This window comes from Talpa europaea (assembly GCF_964194135.1).
Source record: "Talpa europaea genome assembly, chromosome: 10".
Taxonomy (NCBI): domain Eukaryota; kingdom Metazoa; phylum Chordata; class Mammalia; order Eulipotyphla; family Talpidae; genus Talpa; species Talpa europaea.
The window spans coordinates 70,435,851-70,455,394 of record NC_140077.1 but is presented as its reverse complement, the minus strand read 5'-3'; the positions used below and the strand labels follow the sequence as shown (position 1 = coordinate 70,455,394).

General features: G+C 61.8%; 1 protein-coding gene and 1 pseudogene across 2 annotated transcripts; both read left to right on the top strand.

The window, feature by feature from the left end:
- Nucleotides 1–3,169: 3,169 nt before the first annotated feature.
- On the top strand, nucleotides 3,170–7,793 carry LOC311178773 (specifically androgen-regulated gene protein; the record flags this gene model as incomplete). The annotated part of the gene is made up of 3 exons (XM_084245506.1): nucleotides 3,170–3,291; nucleotides 5,339–5,516; nucleotides 6,385–7,793. Exons 1-3 carry the CDS (start codon nucleotides 3,205–3,207, stop codon nucleotides 7,791–7,793), a joined length of 1,674 nt encoding a protein of 557 aa, XP_084101632.1. The 5' UTR covers nucleotides 3,170–3,204.
- A 9,237-nt stretch (nucleotides 7,794–17,030) lies between these two features.
- On the top strand, nucleotides 17,031–19,272 carry LOC311178772 (prolyl hydroxylase EGLN3-like; annotated as a pseudogene). Its single transcript has 2 exons — nucleotides 17,031–17,069; nucleotides 18,457–19,272. The product of its transcript is annotated as a prolyl hydroxylase EGLN3-like (transcript).
- Nucleotides 19,273–19,544: the final 272 nt, after the last annotated feature.

The following is a 19,544-nucleotide window of genomic DNA, read 5'->3' as shown; positions in this document are numbered from 1 at the left end:
GAGAAGAATAAAGAGCAAGGGGGTGCAGACGGGTCCCCCAGAAAAGGACAATGCCTTGGCCCGCGGAATGTCCAAGAGCAAGTGCCAGGGTGGGGACCGCTCTGCTGTCTTTATTGAGATGAGGGCGCGCGGGGTACCTGGTGGGAGGGGCGCAGGGTGAGACCAGCTCCACGGGGACCCTCCCCCCGGCTCCGCTCAATTGCAGCCCCTCGTGACCTGGTTGCCAAGCCGCGTGTGTCTGGGGTCATTTCCTGACGTGGTAGGGGCGCCCACATCACGTCTCAGGGTGTTCGGCATGGGCGGCTCAGGGGCCCTGCCTGCCCCTGCCTGCTCTTGCAGGACGCCGCGGCCAGGTGCTCCGAGGGCGTCCTCCGAGCCGCTCTCCTTTGGGGTGGGCTCAAGGCCGAACTTTGAACCTCACGGCTCCGCCTCCGAGAGGGCACTGGGCCCAACCTGGCGCTAGTGGGTGGGAGGCAGCGCGGCTGCCCAAGCCTCTCAGGGGAAAGGAGCCGCAGCCCCCGCAGCCCCCATCCCGGCCCGTCCGCCCCGGGGAGGAGACCCTGCAGGTGGGCCCGTCCGCCCCGGGGAGGAGACCCTGCAGGTGTGCGGGCGCTGCGTGCTCGTGCTTGGGGCCGGCACCCCCGCTGGCTGGTCGTCTCCCCGGCCCGCCCCAGGGTGGTCTCCAGCCGGCTGTCCCTGGGCTGCGGGAGCAGGACAGCAGGTCCAAGAGGAGCAGGAAGCCCTGAGCCCCGAGCCAGGGGCGCGGCGGAGGAGGCGGGTGGGGCGCCGCCCGGGTGCCGCTGTTTACCCAGCTCAAGGCTCCCATGAGGGCGGTTAATGGTTAATGTTTAATGTTGGGGGGGCCCCCATTCCCTCGAGTCTCCAAGGGGGTCAAGGGTTGAAGACACCAGACTCCTCTGGAGTGTTTCACCTGCTTCTCTGGCTGCTTATCAGGGCAACCCCCGCCCCCCATTTCAATGCCTCCGGAAACAGCCGAGTTTCACGGCTATGAAGTGGGGAGGAAATGCAGCTTCCAGGTCAGACTGGGCGGGGCTGCTCACATCCCTGGCTCCCAGGCTGGCAAGCTGGGCTGGGGTGCACAGGCAGCCCTCCCTTGCTCTCCACCTGTGTGGCCTGCAGCTTGGGGTGCTGGTGACCAGACTTCTTAGGGGCTGGGCCGCCACTGCTTCCAACATCCACTGCTGCCCAGAGAGCTGACCTTGAAGCTGAACTCTATAATTCACAGGGCTCTAGGGTGTCACAGGAAGAGCAGGTGGCCTGAGTTCCCGTGGCCTATACTCGGAGCTTTTGGGATTTAGTGCCTGGATGGTCTCTGAGCTGCGCCAGCATGAGGGCCGCCACAGGGCCCCAGAGGCAGGCTGGGCCATCTCCACCCCCCTGGGGACTGGTGGGAAGAGCCCACTCTCTCACACATCAGAGTTGGTGATCTGGTCTCCTTAAGGTGTCTGGCGGACTTGAAGACCTGCCGGGAGGGTCTGAGGCACCTGGAGGCCCAGCTGTGTCCTTGGGCCATGGGGCTCTGGAGAGAGCTTCGGGACCCCACAGGTTGGAGGGCCAGAGAGTCACTTTCTCTGAAAGGACGGGCAGCCTCTGCTCGCCATCACAGTGGGTCATTGTGCATATTTCAAATAAGAAAACTGGAGCCCAAAACCAGCCCCATGGGTCTCTCTCACCCTTGAGCACAAGGCCTGTCCCCGGAGGCTCCGAGTCCCTCTCAATGGCGGTCGCAGCATCAGTCCGGCTGAAAGCACTGCACTGCACAAGCCACACGCTCACTCTCTGGGTGAGAGAATACTCGAGGGAAGATCACAGTGAGAGGAGAGGCCACCCAAGGGACTCCGTGGCAGCCATCAGGCAGGGGCGTGAATGGCATGGACAGCATGCCCGAGGGCCTCAGCCCAGCTGAACAGGAGGACGCTCTGCAGCAGCCAGTCACTAACAGTGGACAGCAGGGCGGGGGGGGGGGGGGTTCTGAGCTCCGTGCCATGACGGGTCATGTTCTTCATCTCTGGGGTTCTGAGGACCTGAGGACCCACCTCACAAAGGGACCCTCTGCTCCCTGTCAACAGAGCTCCTGGCATGTCTGCGCTCCGTCCCCGGAACCAGTGCAACACACCTGGTTGACTCACAGGCCTTCTGCACCGGGCCCACGCGCGGCCCGCCCTGTCCCGGGGCAGGCGGCTGACTCACCCCGGCCTGGCCCGCTCAGGACCTTACTGTGGGCAGAGCCCAGGGGGCAGCCCAGGACCTCAAGTAGCAGACGCTGTTCTGGAACATTCTGCCCAGAATTGCGGGGGCTCAGGAGAGATTGTAGAAAGTATGATCCAGGAGTGTCAGAAAATGGGGTTCAGAATAGATCTGCTGCAGCTGAGCTGCCCCCACTCTCCATATGCCCGCGGGACTGCACCTTTCAGTGAGCTCTTGTACAGCATCCCATCAGATGAGAGAGTCCCCTGGCCGGGCAGGGGGGCCCACCAAAGGGTGCATTGCGGGTGTCCACTCACCTCTGCCGTGGGTTCTGGAGGTGGGCATTCCCCTGCCCTGTGGGCTCAGGGCAGGGAGCCCCCTAGGAAGACCTGAGAGAGGGGCCAGGCCCAGAGGGGAGCCTGGCTGGCGAAGGCCCGCATCTGCCCCCACCACAGGAGCAAGGCTCACTCACTCAGTCCCCACACGCGGTGTCCTTAGAGACAGCTGGGCTGCTGCCCACTCTCTGGGCCGATCCTCACTCCCATCCCATCCAGCGCGGAGCAGACTCCAGCGGTGTGCCAGACGTCTGGGAGCGGCAGGGTGGGACGTGAGCCCAGTCCCCTCCCCCAGACTCCTTTGGGGGTTCATGTCTATGGTGGTGAATGCGGGCCAGGGCCCCTGGTCCAGCGGGAAAGTCACTGCAGGGAGATGCAGCTCTTTCCCCACCCAACCACTTCTCTGCGCGAGTCCAGCCCTCGGGACAGCAGTGCTTGGCCTCCGCGGCAGCCTGGGCAGTGACGGCCACTCAGCCCCACAGTCTGCTTGCCTGGTGTCCTGCCACCTTGCTGCTGGCTTGGATGGACCCGGCAGGGGCTTCGCTGCACTCACACGGGGCTCTGGTTCTTCTCTTTCCAGGCCGCCGGCGACCCTCTTCGCTTACCCCGCTCCCCCCACCTCTGGGAGCCCCTTTTGCTACCCTGAACCTCGCTCCAGGCCATGCCTGAGAAGGAGCACTGGCCAGCAGGGCCTGGGTCCAGCAGCCTTGACCGAATGATGAGCAACGCCTCTGCCCGCTCAGTGTCCGTACGTACATGTGTACACAGTGGCTGCCTGCCGCCCGCCCTGCCCACACACCCCCTCACCGCCCACACACCCTCCCTGCCTGCAGCTTGCCCTGCCCGCAGCCCACCCTGCCCGCACACCCTCCCTGCCCACACACCCTCCCTGCCTGCATACCCTCCCTGCCTAAAGCCCACCCTGCCCACATGCCCTCTCTACCCACACACCTCTGCCTTTGCTCACTCACTGCTCTTGCCCTTTCAACGTCCCCACCAGGCAGTGAATCACAGCAATTGAGTCACCTCTGGCTGGTTCTAGTGCCACAGAGAACAGGGTGGGACAACCTCAGGGCCCCAGAGGACAAATGAGGCTTCTTCCCCATTTCCATGAGGGTGAGGTGAGGGCTGGCAGGAGAGCAGAGGCAGCGGGAGCCAGGCTGGGGCTCCTGTCATGCATACTCAGTGGCGCCTGCTACGCAGAGCAGATAGAGCACAGTCCTCAGCCAGGCGGGTCTAGGGTCTTTGCTCATGGACTGCGTGGCCACAGGAAACTCATCCTCTCTAAGCTCCAGTCTCCACAGTTGTAGGATGGAGATGCCCTTAACACCAAATGTATAGGCTCTTGGGGAGCAAGTGGGGGCTACCTGTCACTCAGCGAGCCCTGAGCAGAGCAGCCCCAGCTGCGCGAGCAGGGGAGCCAGGTTCTTCAGGGCGTGACTCAGAGTCAATGGTTGTGAGGCTGCGCTGGAGGGTGTCTGCCCAGGCACAGCTGCTGTGCTCTTCTGAGATGCCCTGGAGTATTTCCTCATCCCTGCTTCCTAAACCATGCAGGCATCTGGAAACACAAGGGCAGGGTCTCTGCTGAAAGACAGGGACATCAAGTGCTGTCCGGACTCTTGACAGGGAGCTTGGAGGAGGGAAAGCAGCGCCCCCAGAGCATCAAGGGTCTCTCTGCCCGGGGCTGTGGCCTGGGGTAGTTTCCTGTTTCAAGGAGGCAAGACCAGCTGGAGTGTCCCCAGAGGACATGCGTGGATGAGAGTCTCAGCTCAGGTCTCGCACAGGAGAAACCCAGGGCCAGCTCATCCCCACGAGGCTGTTAGGAGGAAGAAGGCAGCAACGTGGGTCTTCGCATGGGTGCTCCTGGGGGGCTTCGGGGCTTCCCTGGACACATGGCCTTGGTAGGGACTGTCCCAGCCAGTGTCTCGTCTCCCCCAGAGAGTTCAGACTGTCTCGAGGTCTCTCCTAGTCCTCTGAGTAGGTCTGTGATGCCCAAATTTTAGGTAGACTGGTGGGGCTGCCAGGAAGGGACTCAGCCGAATTTCCTCTGTGCCCCTGGGGCTCTCCCTGGGACCTCCTCTCCGGGCGCAGGTATGGGCAGTGACCATCCGAAAAGGTGGCAGGTGCTTTCACGATGACGGTGTGGGCTTTACTGCACCTTCATGTTTAAGGCTGTTTATCTGCCCCTGCCCCTCCCCCTTATCCACCCAGTTTCTCCACCTTTCCCTAAGTTAATATTTGCTTAAGAAATGCACACGTATTTGAATGTTAGCCAAAGTCAAATGCCACCGAAAAGTAAATATGCAAGGGGAGAAATCCTGCATGGAATGCAAGTCAAAGTCAAGTACAAGTTGTTGCACACAGTTACCATGCAAAAACCCATGTGCAGCCAGCAGCATGCTGCCCCTCTGACCAGGCCACCGGGAGTTGCTGCCCCTCCTGCTTGTCTGCAACATGCACATCAAGTCAGTTTGGGAAGTACTTTAAAAAGCTGAAAGCAATACATTCAAGTTTAAGGTTAAGGTCAAACTATGATGCTGCCCATATAATTAGGAGCAATATCAGAGACAGAGTGAAATACCCGACAGAGGACCCCCGAGGGACTGGTCTGGGGGGTCCCACCCAAGGAGATTCCGGCCCTGCCTGCCCAGCAGGGCTAGTTGGGCCTGCTCCACCCCTGTCCTGGGTGCCCGCAGCTCCAGGAGGCAGGGCCAGCAGGCCATGGAGGGGCAGGGGAGTTTCCAGCTGCACAGCCTGCCCAGGGCAGTGGTGCCAGCAGCCTCTCCTCTCCGTAGACCGACAGCAGCTACGACTTCCTGTCTGCCGAGGAGAAGGCGTGCTTGCGCTTCCTGGAGGAAACCATAGGCTCCCTGGACACTGAGGCTGACAGCGGACTGTCCACTGACGAGTCTGAGCAAGTCTCAGTCCCCCGAAGCCCCCAAGGTCTGCCTGCCCCCCAACCCACACCCCAGGGTAAGTGACACCATTGGGCAGCAGCTCGAGCAAAACCCCAGGGACCAGAGGTGCTTCCAGGACTCTCCGCATTCCTGCCCTCTGCCCTCAGGGCGCCTGTGGCCTCCTCTGCGGCTCCTGGCCAGCTCAGTGGGCGGGTGTCCCTGCAGTGGCATCGGAGACCCCGAGGGAGGAGGCTGGAGATAGGACCGCAGTGGTGGGGAGGGGTGTGTGGGAGCTCTAGAGAGACCGAGTCAGCATGGGCGCTAATCTGGACTGCCCAGCCCCACCAGAGATAAGAGGAGGGAGGCCCCATGGGCAGAGCGGGGACAGGCAGGCACGGGAGCAGCCAAGTGCAGCTCTCCCAACACAGGGGAGCCAGTTGCCGGCTCCTCTCCCCTCTGCCAGCCCCACTAGCAGCGCCCACCAGACTCCCCGCAGACGGGATGGTATGGGGCCGTGGGCACCCGGGGGGCCTGGTGGGGCCAGAGCTGCCGCAGGGTGCATGGGGATGGCTGTCAATTATGCAGACTACCAGGTGCCTGTCGAAGGCAGAAGTGGGGGCGGCAGGCACCTGGTCAGCCCAGAGCACCTCACCAGCCATGCTGCCCCTGTACCCCAAGGCCGCAGGAGTCTCGGGGCTGCCAGAGCCTCCCACACCACCACAGCTGTGAAGGAGCAAGGACAGCCACTCAGGGCCATCTCTGGGGCAGGGATCTGCTGTACTGGGAGTTCGCCCCTGTGACATCCAGACGTGGGCGTCCCCCAGGGAGGGCCAAACACCACCCCCAGGAGAAAAGAGCCCCCGTTCCAGCAGAGGCCGAGCTCAGGTGTGTCCGCCCCTGCTGGGCTCTCACCTGCCTGCTCTGCCTGTCCCCTAACCCTCCAGGGCGTCCAGCAGAACCTGCCCCTCAGCAGGGATCCCTGTCCAGGCCACTGACTCCGCCCAGCGCACTTCGTCCACCTGCACCCCAAGGCCTGGGCCTCCGGTCTGGCTCTCACAGCCTCCCCAGGAACATCCACATTGGCAGAAGGCAGCGTCTTGGGACTGGCACCGCCCAGGCCCCTGTCCTGAGACCATCTGAGGGGCCTGTCCAGGCCCCTGAGGAGGAGCAGGGCGCCCGGCCCCGAGAGCCCAGCCAGTCCCCAGCCAGGCCCCAGTGTGCTGCCCTGGCCTTGGACACAGAGTTCATCCCCCCTCCAGCGGCTTTCCGGGACAGCCTGCCTGTGGGGCCCAGGGAGAATAGCCCCACACCGCGGCCCCCCGTGGCCCTTGGTGCCCCAGAGAGAGGACAGCCTGCCCCAGAGGCCATGTCCCAGATGGCCAAGGAGAAGGGGCAGCCTCAGCTCCCTGGGGATGTGCAAGAGGCTCCCATCCCAGCAGGGGGACGCCCAGAGGCCCAGCAGGGCCCCCTCACAGCCCCAAAGCCACGGAAGCTGCCCCCTAACATTGTCCTGAAGAGCAGCCGGGGCAGTCTGCATGGTGACCCCCAGAACCGAGTGTCCCGACCCTCAGACGCCCCCAGAGACTCGGGCCTGGCCCCCTCCTCTCTGCGGGAGCAGAGGAGGGTGCGCAGGGAGGCACTGGAGAAGCTGGGGCTGCCCCAGGACCAGGAGGAGCCCAGCATACCCCCGAGCAATCCCAAGCCCAGCACCTCCCTGAAGCTCAAGGAGCCCCATGCCCAGGCCCTGCCTGTACCCCTGGCCCCTGCCCACGGGCCGTCCCCACCAAGGGCTCAGGGACCTGCCCCACCCCAGTTGCGGGCTCTCGCCCAGGAGCCCACCCCAGGGAAGCTTCCGGCCACCAGGTCCAAGCCTGTCCCTATTCCACAGGCCCTAGGGGCCAGCAGTGTTGCCCCTCACCCCAAGCCAGACTTGGGGCTGGCGCTGCGGGAAAGCGGCACCCCTGGCCTGCGGCAGGCCAGCTTCAAGGCCAGCACACTGGAGCGCTCGGGCGTGGGGCTCGGCAGCCTGCTCTCCGTGGAGAAGGCCCCTTCCGCACCGACCAGCACCTCCCTGGGCAAAGTCTCCTTCCTGGACAAGCTCTCGCCCCAAGTCCTGAGGAACTCCCGGCCCCGCCCCGCCTCTCTGGGCACTGGGCGGGACTTCTCAGGCATCCAGGTGGGCAGGCTGGCCGACCTGGAGCAGGAGCAGAGCGCCCTGCACCCGGCATACCATGGACAGAGCCGCGACAAGCTGCCCCGGCCCCTGTGTGTCAGCGTCAAAATCACCCCCAAAGGTGTCCCTGATGAGCACCGGCGGGAGGCCTTGAGAAAGCTGGGGCTTCTGAAGGAGTAGGCGGCCCTGCCTGGCCCCCCAGCCACCCCCCCCACCCCGTCCCCAGCCGCCCCGCCTCTGGGGCCTGGTGGAGCAGAGTCAGCAGCTGAGCTGGTGGCCTGCAGGTGGGTGCACATGGGCATGTGGACTATCCCCTCCTGCTGTGACCAAGCTGGACCCCTGGGCCCCAGATCTGCAGGGGACCTTGACGCTGCCGAGCTCTCCTCGGCCTCGGGCGCCCAGTATGGTCAGAGCTCAGAATTGCTCAAAATGGTGAGATGGTGGCGGAAGGCCCGGGAGTCACTACCAGCCAAGGGGTGGGTGGGTGTGCATTTCTCTGTGCACCCCACAGGGGCCCCAGCCTGCTTGGAGGCATTGGTTCCTCCAGACCCCACCACCCCGAGGCCTCGCTCTGCAGGCAGACTCAAGATGCCCCACACATCACTTCAGGCACAACCCCAGGAACAAGAGCTGTATTTTGTGTTAGTTGCCCTGATCAACAAGGACACTGGGGAGAGCATCCTACCCAGACTTGGCGGGTATCTGGGGCCTAGCTGGCCCCTGAGGCCAACCACACACCCACTGCTTGGGCCTTGGTAAGGTCACTTCTCTCCCAACTGCAGCCCTATGCAGCCCTTCGCCCTCATGTCCAGGAGTATCTCCCGGTGCTTAGAGACACTGGCTCCCTGTCCTCATCCTCCAGGAGCGGCGTGGCTCCTAGGGTGGCCTTTGCAAGTCCCACTGTCAGGACTGGACACTGTGGCTCTAGGCCAGAAGGTGGGGCCGGGTGGGGGCAGTCATGCCTCTGCAGAATGCAGGGGCAGAGGGCATGCACTTTGTGCCCTCATGCCCAGGAGGACCAGCCTGTCACTCCCCAGGCAGGAGTCCTGAGCCTGTGCTGGCTTCTTGCGCCTCAAACCCCCGCCTGAGAAATGGCGGGAGCGACGCCCTTGCATGTGGGTAGGTAGAGCCAGAGCGTCCCGGCCAGCTCGATGCAGGGGCCGCCTTCCTGTGACTGCAAACCCAGGTCACTGCCAGGACTTGCCGGCCCCTGGTGACCCCTTGTCCACGCCTCGACTCCCGTGGTGGGGAAGTCAGGACCTGCCTGAGGGGGCTCTGTCTGGTGGGGGCTGAGCTGGAACTTCCCAGCCCGCCCACCCTCCTCAGCACAGTGCCCCTTGGCCCCCTTTGATTTCCCTGGGCCATGGGTTCCAGAACCCTGTGCTGTGCCAGTTACTTCTGATTAGAATGGGGCAGGGCATGCCCACTGCAGAGCCAGGTGGAGCACATAGGGCTGCGCAGTCATGGGAGAGATGAGTTTGCCCTTCCGAGCAGAGCAGGAAGGCTCAGGGAGCGCAGAGCAAGAGCCAGGGAGCAGGACAAACTCCAGGTGACCTCAAGCTGCTGGAATTCCCCACATATTTTCCTGCCAGCTTGTGGAGGCGAGGCTTCCTCACCCCCAGAGAGCACCCCAAACCCCAGCGGGTGTCAAGGTTCGCCTCGGCCCACCCTAGACAGTGCCAGCCCCACAGGGAGAGGGCCCCCCTCAGATGCTGGTCACCCAGACTGTTGCCTGGGCCTCAGCCCCAGCTCAGAGGTCCCCACATGCCCCCATGACACCGTTCTAGCCATGGTCACTGCCTGTGCTCCCGTGAGGCCGAGCCCCTGGGCTCATAATCTGCAGAGCTGGGACATGCATCCACTCACCTGGTCGCAGGTGATAACAAAGTACCTGAGGGGTCTGCGCTGCAGCCAGGCAGAAGAGGGTGTGGGACTCGGGGCCACACTGCCGGGGCGCCCTCCTGCCTCCACTCCCCGCCAGAGCTCCGGGACACCCTCCTGGCTGTGCTGGACGCCCTCCGCAGGCAGGATGAGGAAAGCCGAACCTCCAGGAGGAAAAGCCTCGCGTTCTGCCTGGTCTCCCTGCAGCGCCCTTCCTGGTCACTCCACGCTCACCAAGAGAAGAGCTCATCCCTCGATGCTGGGGTCGCTGGGGTGGACAGCAGACCACAGGCGAAGGTGGGCGGCGGGCTGTGGCTGTCAGAATCTCACACACACGTGTTCTGTGAAGAGCAGTTCTCCATGGGGGGCAGCGAGCAGGAGAATAGGCAAAACAAAATAAACCAACTAGTGGCCACCAGGAGCCAGCGTGCAGTGACAGAGGTGACGAGGGCAGGGGAAGGGTGGCAGCGGGCGTTTTGCTTTTCCTTTTTTGGGTTTTTTCCTTCTAAACTGTAAAATAAAGGGGAATGACTCACCTCACAGGAGAGACCCTGGGTGACTCAGGCAGAGGCCGTCCCCGCAGGGCCAGTGGGAAGAGGGAGCCCTTGGGCCGGCGGGCAGGCGGGAGGCCCTGCCCTGCCCCTGCTCCCATTTGCTTAGCTCAGAACAAGACAACATTTCCCACACCAGAAAGTAAGTAACAATCAGACCGCACTGGGGGTTGGAGTGTCCGGAGGGGAATAAGCCGGGAACAGGCCAGGTGAGCTCCAGCCACCACGAACACCCTTGCCACACCCGCAGCAGGGCGCAGGGAGCTGGCTCAGGAGCTTTGAAACACCCCGCCCTTGGACAGGCCCTGGGGACGAGTGCATGCACACTGACCAGTCAGGCTCAGGACCCTGTGCGGACAGTGAGGGGCTCACGGATGAGGGGCTTCTCTCCTGGCGGGGGAGCGGCAGGCAGGAGAATGGGGCCGGCGTGGCGAGGTCTCAACCAGCAGGGGCTCTGGTGGCTGCTGTAGGTGAACACGCATGTCTTCAGCACCAATTTCCAGAGCACGGGCACCCAAAAACGTGTGTAGGGGTCCCGGGTGAGGACTGGCGAGCCCCAAACGTCTGTGGTGGCAGGAAGCCAGCGTGAGAACCCTGGGGTGGGTGGTGGGCGGGACAGACGGCTCTCGGGAGTGGCCATGGGGTCAGTGGCAGAATCAGCCCCGCTTAACCCACAGAATCAGAACCATGTGTGACGCACACAGGGGGCTGAGACACGGCTCAGCGGGGCTAAGGCTTGGCCCTGTTGCAGGCACAGGAGCCGCGCGGCACTGTGGGGTCAAGTCCAAGCGGCAAGAGGGGATTTGCATCAGGCTGTGGGCGGAGACCCAGGAACCTGGAACCCTGGGGGTTACCCGCCAAGGATGTTTGTGGGGACAAGTAGCCAAGTCCCCTGGGCTTAGATGAAAGAGGGTACTGTTCATAGAGAGAGCCCCCTGGGCTGGTGGGTACCGGCCACTGCAGCCCTGTGATGGGGAGGCGCGCCAGACTTCAAGGGGGCTGGGTGGGGACCCCTGCTACCATGGTCCTCAGCGGGAAAAGCAAAGTCTTTCCCAGAAACTCTTCAACAGGCCTTCCAGGTCTGTGAGCGGCACCCGCCCCCACTGTGGGGGTCCCTTCCCTGCCTGAGGGGAGCATCCCATTTCCGGGCTCCAGAGTCCAGGGCCCCCCCCCAGCAGCAGGATGCCCAAGCCTGTGTGTGTCTTACACTGGGTCGAGGGTTCCTCACATTGGCAGGGGAGCAGCCAACCACAGCCATGTCTCAGGCCTCCCCACCCGGGCTTCAGCCTGGCAGGACATCCTGTCTGATGAGACTGGCTGCCTTTGCCACTTGCATGGCCATGCTGGCCTGGTGCCTCGACCGGCTGCTGAAACGGGGCCTATAGTGGAACCTGTGACTGGAGGCCACATCCTGGACAGCACAGCCCAGGCCCTGCAGCTCTGCACACAAGGGCACTCCTGGGTGGCCAAGGCCGTTCCCCTGCCTCTGCTCGCTCTTCCACCCTCGCACTTGTGCCCATGGCCGACCCCCCCCCCAACCCTGGCAGCGCCCGCCCCTCTGATCTCTGTGCCACTGGCACCTTCAGGTCCCACTCAGCCTCCGTCAGCAAACAGGTCCCAGCCTGGGTTCCCGCTGCTCCCGCCGCCATGCTCGAAGCTCCCTCGTGGGCGCGGAAGAGGCTGCTGGGACATGACAGAGAGGCTGTGGGGACACGAGGAGAGAGCCCTGCGTCCTTGAGGGGCCAGTGTGCCCAGAGAGGGGCAGGGCTGCAGAGGCAGGGCCACCTCCATTCTCTCTGAATAATCGCTCCAGGTTATTCAGCTGCTATATCAATGCAGCCATCAGGAAACCATCCTGCTCCCTGGTCCTGGGGATGCATGCCACCCTTGCTGACTCCCACACCCTGCAGACTGGAGATGGCTATCCCTGCTCAGGGCAGGGGGTAGGAGATTTCCAGACACCCCCCTGAAGTTCCAGGATGGGAACAGTGTGCGAGCAGGAGAGCCGGGGTCCAGAGGCTTGGGTGGAGGGGCCTGAGCACCCACCATGACCCCAGACTCTGACTTGGGTAGAGGAGAAGGAGAGGGCGGGTCCGGTGGGAGTGGGTAGGACATCCCTGCGGGCCCTGAATCGGGGTGTCCGTGTTGGGCTGGTTAGTCTGGCTGTGGGTGGCCAACACCCGCTGGGAGGAAAATCTTGCCCCATCCCCACCGCAGGAGTGGGTGTGTCAGGAAGAGGACATCCCCACTGCAGTGCTTACCCACAGGGTGGCCTCGAGGCTCAGACATTACCCCGCCCTCACTGAGTCACAGAAGCAAGTCCTGAAGGGGCAGCAAGACCCCAGTGAGACTTTCACCCCATCCGTGTGCAGCTGGGGGCATAAGACCAGGTTTCAGGTCACGGTGTGGGGTGTCCCAGCGTCAGTGGGAGGAGACAGGGACTCTGCCCTCAGCACAGCCCACGGCAGACTGGAGACCAGGCATGGCCTGTGGGTCAGGAGAGTGTCCAAGGGCTGCCGGGAGCTCACATCGCGGAGCCTGGGGGTAGGGCCTGGTTGGTGGAGGGGTCCCAAAAGTGGACATAAGGAAAGGACTGTTTGCAGAGCAGCAAAAAAGGGAGGGGAGAGAGAGAGGTGACGTGGCCAGTGCGTAGTTGAATGGCCTATGGCAGCACAGGACACAGAACAGAGCCGGCATATGGGGATCGGCCACCTGCCCACAGCCCCTGAGGAGCCTGGCCTAGGGTCCCCACAGAGAGTTCAGTCCCAGGGCGTCTGGGGCTCCCTAAACGCTGGATGGGGTGGGGTCACTCCGAGTACACACTGGCTCAGGGTTGGCTCCGCACTGGCCATTTGGGTTTTTTCAAGACAGAGCCTATGGAAGCATGACTCACACTAAGAACTAGAGGTGTGGCCTCCACTGCCCCATCCAGGCAGAGCTCCTAACACCTTGGGGTGTCCCAGGTTCAGCCTGGAAGGACAATGCTATCCATGACACTGCGGAGACTTCCTGACGCGCTAGGTCACAGGGTGTGGCTGATCCAGGGCCCTGAGGTCTTGACTGGAGCTTGGAGCTTCTGGTCCCACCTGACCAAGAAGGGGTTCTGACCCCTCCGGGCTGGAAAGCACATAGGAAGGGGGGAGGCCTTGAAGTACATGCCTGCCAGGGTTGTGCCCCCCAGGCTGCTTCTGAGTTAAGAGAAAGCAAAGGCCCAAACAGTCATCATGCCAGGCCTGCCCGTGCTGTCTCCTAAGCTGCCGTAGGCTCGGCTCCTCCACAGCAGACTGTTGAGGATTGGCAGCCCATCAGGCAGCACTGGGGAGCCTCCTGCCCCTGCTGGGAGGCCCTGCCTGCCCCTTAGGGAAGGCAGCTTCCATTTCTTTTGCTGACGAGCTTCGCCCTGGCTCTGGGTGGCATGAAAGCCCCCTATTCTGAGCCAGTTCTCAGCCACCTCACCTGTGCACTGACACCCATTTAGTGAGTCAGCGGCATGCGGCCTGCTTCGGGGCCAGGGAAATGGGGCAGCAGAGGCCTGTGTGCTCAGTGGCCCTTTCTTCTTTGGTTGAGCTGAGCCCAGGTGGAAATCATTTCCAAAAGATCCTAGAGAGAAACATGAAAAAGGCCAGGATCCTAAAGGACACACCAGGGCAGTGGCATGGAGTCCTCAGAGCCCAAGTGGGAACTGGGTCCAGCAAGGGCCTGCGGGGCTGCGGACCTGCTTCTGTGGCTCTGTCTGAGGCCGGCCAGCTCTGCCTCAACAACATCCCCCCTCCCCTGCGCAGCTTCTGCGCCTCAGCAGCTCCTTAGAGGCTGAGGGAACGCGATGGTCAAGTAAATGGGGAATCCCCAGCTCAGTACAGAGAGGAGGCCCACCCTCAAAGGCCTTTTGCCTGACCCCCGCGGGTTTCTGGAGAGAAACCTGCACCCCCACACTCAGCTGCCTGGGGAGTGGCGACTACCCCAAGGAGATGCACACTGGCTGGCGGCAGGGAGGCCGTGGGGGCCTCAGACTGCTGCTTGGGGGCTCCCCTTCGGCATGGCCAGCTGTCCCCCCAGATCCCTGCTGTGTCTCCGGGCCCTGCTGTCTCTGTGGCATCCGCGTGTGGGGCAACCAGGGCCCCTGCAGAGTGTTGGGGGTATGAGCAGGTGCACAGCCAAGGGGGCAGCACTGGGGCCTCTCCAAGGACCTCGCAGCTGGGGCAGGCTGGGCGGTGCTGTCCTCCCCTAGAGCACCGCATGGAAGTAGCCCCTGCATGTCCTCTCCCGGAGCTCTCACCCTCAGTGAGGGCCCTGCCCGCCGACACTTCCCTGAGGAATGGATTTGCTCTCCTTGCTGGGGCCCCGCTGGCCTGCTCGCGCGGCGCACGCCCGCGTTTCAAGGCCAGCCATGGACACTGACACAGCCCTCCTCCCCACCGCTGTCACCCAACAGGCCTCTGGGCCGCCATGGAGAGCATGCTGGGGAGGGGTGGGCAGGGGCGGCCTCAGTGCTGGGGTGCAGGTGATTCCCTTTCCCCTGACACTGCTCCAATAGGGCGTGAAAAGAGAATGTAAAGCAGGTGTCGGAGGATGGACATCAGCACCAGGCGCTGCATGAACAGGTGAGGACTCATAGGAAGTGGTGAAGGCAGAGGGAGAGGCACTGAGGAACCTGTCCGGGACCATTGTGGGGCCCCCGGGGTGCCCGCTACCCTGCGCGCTCGCCCGTATCTCCTGAGCTCTGCCCCGGCCATGACGAAACACCCGCTCTCACCATCTCGCTAGGAGCGGGAGGCACAGAGACGAGTTGGGACATTTTGTTTCACAGACATGCTCACGGGCTCAGGGGAGGGACCGGCTGGCTGCACATCTTCAGGGCTGGTGCCTCCACAACCAGATCTGGCGGCCCCAGCCAAGGCCAGTACTGTCTCTCAGGCATCAGGAGACAGCACTTTGGCTTCCGGCCCTGGGGCGAGGCTGAGGGCCGGGGCAGTCCCGGGAGGCGCCTGTCTGAGCCCAGAAACCCCAGGGCCCAGCTGGCTCTAGCAGAATGCCTGGACCTGGAGGCAAAGTACCAGGCCTGCTCAGTCTCCCATCTGGTCACCTGGGCAAGCCCCCAGACACATTCTCCCAGTGCCTTCAGCCGCAGGCAACATCGTACTTGGGGGGGAGCAGGTGTCCGTGCCGGAGCTCATGCTCTGTGGCCTTCTCTTCCCTCTGTCTCACAGTTCACCCTGCAGTCCCCCTTGCCCCAATTTCAGGGTCTTGCTGGCCTCACCGCTTACTGACCACTAGTGGGCTCCTCCGTGCCCCCGCCCTGTCTCCTGGCCACAGCACCCCTGGCTCACTGGGCTGACCAGCTGCCAGCCCCACCATCCCTGAGGGCACGCCCCACTCCGCTGGGCTCTCTGCCCCTTCCCAACCACTGTCCTGAGCACTCTTTGGCCTGAAATCACAGAAGCATCCCTGCCCTCGGTTCTGGCCTGTGTCTGTGTCTTATCGACGAGCCTTTTTTTTTCCCCCAGGTCAATGAAGGAGCCCCTGGGCCTGCAGAGCCCAGTGGGATGCGGTGTGGGCCAGACACCTCCCAGGCCTAGCCCTAGTCTTGTAAACCAGATATGCCCCGTGTCATCAGGAAGCTGTTCCTTGTCCACGGCGTGATATCCATGCTCACCCACAAGGTGCCAGCCTGCGTGTTGAGCCCCTAAGTGCTTCTCTGAGGCCCCCACATGCAGCTCTGGGACCCGACCCTCCTGAGGCCCATGTGTGAGATAAACTCGCTTGGGCTGGTGTGAGGGTGCACTGTGGGGAGGGCCCCGGCTGCCTGTACCCCGGGGAACTGTGGGGTGCAGCCCTCATCACCGGCCCTCTGGACTGGTTCAAACCAGCAGCCACACCCTGGGTGGGGCCCAGTGGCCCCAGCTCTCATGGGGCCCAGTCACCCAGGGAGGATGCGTGTCAGCGATGGCAAGTATTGCGTGGCCTGAGACGGGACCCTGGTGGGCACAGAGGAGGGGGGGCTTCTCTGCAGAAGGTGCTGAGCTGAAGGTCTGAAAAGCACAGGCAGAGGGGGGCAGGGCTGAGGGGCCCTGGAAGCAGTAGGTCAGGGGTCCTGAGGTGAGAAAGTACAGCGTCCTTTCTAGGATCGGGTTCCGCTCCCTGGGCACGAGGAGCAGGGCTTGGGATGATGTGGGGGACGGGGGGAGCTTTGGCACACGGAGCCTGGCAGCCTCCCTGAGACAAAGATGCGCGAGGGGGGTGCCTGGGGCTTCAGGTGAGGGAGGGGGCACGGTCGCTCTGCTGGTGTGTGAAGAACAGACAGAGGCGTGGGACAGAAACCTGGGGGATTTTGGAGGGAAAACCAACCTGTGGCCCCCCAGGAAGACCCCAGTGTGGGCTGACCCAGTGTAGGCCTGTGCTCCTGGGGGCACAGAGCCTCCTGCTGGGCCCACGGTCCTCTTGTCTTTCCCAGGCCCTTCCTTCTGAACGATGACCTGGTTTAGGGTGAAGCGTGGGTAGAGAAACCTGCAAACCACACCTGAGACACACCAGTCTGAACCTGCCTGTTGGGAGCCATGGCCAGGCCAGGAACCACCCCCTGCATTCTTGCATTCCTGCGCCTCCCTGCCCCCATCCTCACTGCCCTCTGCACCCCTTCCTGCCTGGACAGCAGAGGCTGTGAGCCCATGCCCCAGGCCCAGGCGTACCCAAGCAGGGCAGGCATCCCCAGCGGGCTCGTCCTGGGGCTGTGATCAGAGCATGGAGATGAGAATCAGCATCTGCAGTCCCAGCTCAGAGACCCAGTGTCCAGCAAGGGGCAGGTGGTCCCTGCACACTCGCCTCGGAACCCTTGGGCAACCTTCCGGCGCCAAGCCCTGGCAGGGTCAGGACCCTGCCAGTCCCTAGCACGAGTGTCCCCAGGCTGGGTCTCTCCATTTGAGATGCGAGGGCGTGTGCTCACCTCTGGGGGAGAAGGCCACCACCCTGGGCCGTGCCAGTGCTCGCCATGGCACCTGTGTACATGGGCCAACTCCTGCTGGCCCCAGTAAGGAGAGGCCCTTGAGGGCAGCTTCAGCGGCAGCATGACAGGGACCCCAGCTCGCCATCTGCACTGACCCAACTGGTCAAGCCTGGGGCGGGCCCGACCTCCCGGACAGAGTTCATGGGCTGCCTTGTCCACGCATGGACACATGCGTCCCAGGACAGATAATGAAAGGGACATAGTCCACAGAAGCTTGGTGAGCATGCGCATGCATGTGTGTGTGTGTTTGTACAAGAGAGTATTGAACCTCTCTTTTTAAGGACAACTACTGTTGAAACAATGCTATGAACACCCTAAACTAAGTCTCGGGAAGACCATGAGGACCAGCCCTATGACATCCGGGTCTCTCCCTGAGCTACCTCCTGCTCCCTCGAAGGTAAACATTAGCCCAGATTTTGTCAGCCCCCTCCCCTGCTTTCCCTCATAGCTGCTCCTGCATGCCCCTCAGCAACGCAGTGTGCATTTTCCTTTTCTGATCTTTGTGCAAATAAAATCACGCCTTATGTATTCTTCTGTAACATGTGTTCTCACTCAACTTTGTATTTGCTTTTAAATAAGCTTTATTGACACAAGAATTAGTTCAAGGTGGATGAACGATCTGGACACAAGGACAAAAACCATAAAGTACCTGAAAGAAAACTTAGGACATCGGCCACAGGATGGGTTGGGGGACTTGACCCCAGCAGCAAGGAAACAAAAGCAAAAACAAACAAGTGGGACCAAATCAAACTAAAAAGCTTCACTCCTCAAAAGAAACCATCACAAAACCAAGAAGGCAGCCTACAGAATGGGAAAAGATATTTACACGTTACACATCTGACAAGGGCCTAACCGCCAAGGTTTACAAAGTTCTCATACAGGGGCCTCCCTGGTGGGGCAGGGGTTAAGCACCGCACTATGAAGCAATCCGCAGCCTCTGCAGCATCAGTTGATCCCCAGCCGGCCAGGAAGCAACCCAGAGAGCGCAGCAGACCTCTCCTGACTCACCCACTGCTCCCCTCAGCAGTGTATTTCAGTAAGTCTGCCTGTTCTGCTCCCCACTCTGTCTCTGGTGAATCCTCTCACCCCCCCCCCATTTCTGTCCTGTACCTCAGCTCTTGTATGCATAAATAAATAAATCTTTCAAAACAAAACAAAGTTCTTATACAATCCAACAGCAACAACAGACACCCCAATAAAAAATGGGCAAAGGGTGGCCGCCACCGCACTAGTGGTGGCTCCACATCTCCAAAGCCGGCCTCCCGACTCCTCACTGGGTCAGTCTGGCGCTGGGTCTTGGAGCTCCGCACCACTCCCGCTGGTCCCTGAACTGGATCTGTCTTCCCTAGAGTTGCAAATAACTTTCCCTACTTCCCTGCCCCGCGGTGGCTGCAGACCGTGGCCGCTGCAGGTAGCTGAAGCCGGGGCCAAACTCCCAGCAGTGTGGCACGTGTGCGTAGTTCGCCATCTCTCTGGGTGCGCGCTGGGTGTCCCCGAGCTCAGCTCTGCGGGCGCGTTGCCCCTGGGACACATCCTGAGGTTGGATCTGGAGACTGGAGAAAATCACCCTGGAGTACATGGTGCCCTGTCTGCACAAGGTCGGCTTCTGCTACCTGGACAACTTCCTGGGAGGGGTGGTGGGCGACTGCGTCCTGGAGGACATCAAGCAACTGCACTGCAACGGGGCCCTGCGGGACGGCCAGCTGGCTGGGCCGCGCACCAGAGTCACCAAGCGGCACCTGTGGGGCGACCAGATCACGTGGATGGGAGCAACGAGGAAGGTTGCGAGGCCATCAGCTTTCTCCTCTCCCTCATCAACAGACTTGTCCTGTACTGCAGGAGTCGGCTGGGCAAATACTACATCAAGGAGAGGTCCAAGGCAATGGTGGCTACTCAGGAAATGGAACGGGTTACGTTCGACTTGTAGACAACCCCAATGGTGATGGCCTGCATCTACTATCGGAACAAGAATTGGGATGCCAAGCCACATTGTGGAGTCCTGTGGATATTTCCAGAAGGGAAATCATTCATAGCAGATGTGGAACCCATTTTTGACAGACTCTTGTTCTTCTGGTCAGATCGCAGGAACCCACATGAAGTGTAACCCTCCTGTGCCACCAGATATGCTGTGACTGTTTGGTACTTTGATGCTGAAGAAAGGGCAGAAGCCGAAAAGAAATTCAGGAATTTAATTAGAAAAACTGAATCTACCCTCACTGAAGATTGACTATGCTCGGAAATCCGGAGGCTTCGTTCATTTTAGTTACAGCTCCTGAATTGTCTTAAAAAATTGCATTCCAAAGATGTCTTCTGTGACTCAAATTCCCTTTTACTGCTCATGTCATTGACATCCCTGTCTTGTCTATGGTACTTTGTGTTTTCTTGTCTATGGTACTTTGTGTTTTCTTGCCAAGACTGCATCGATCTTCAGACACTCTCTTTGCCAGATGGATTCATTGGCTAACTCCAAAAACATCTGCAGATGATCTAGCTGTCTGG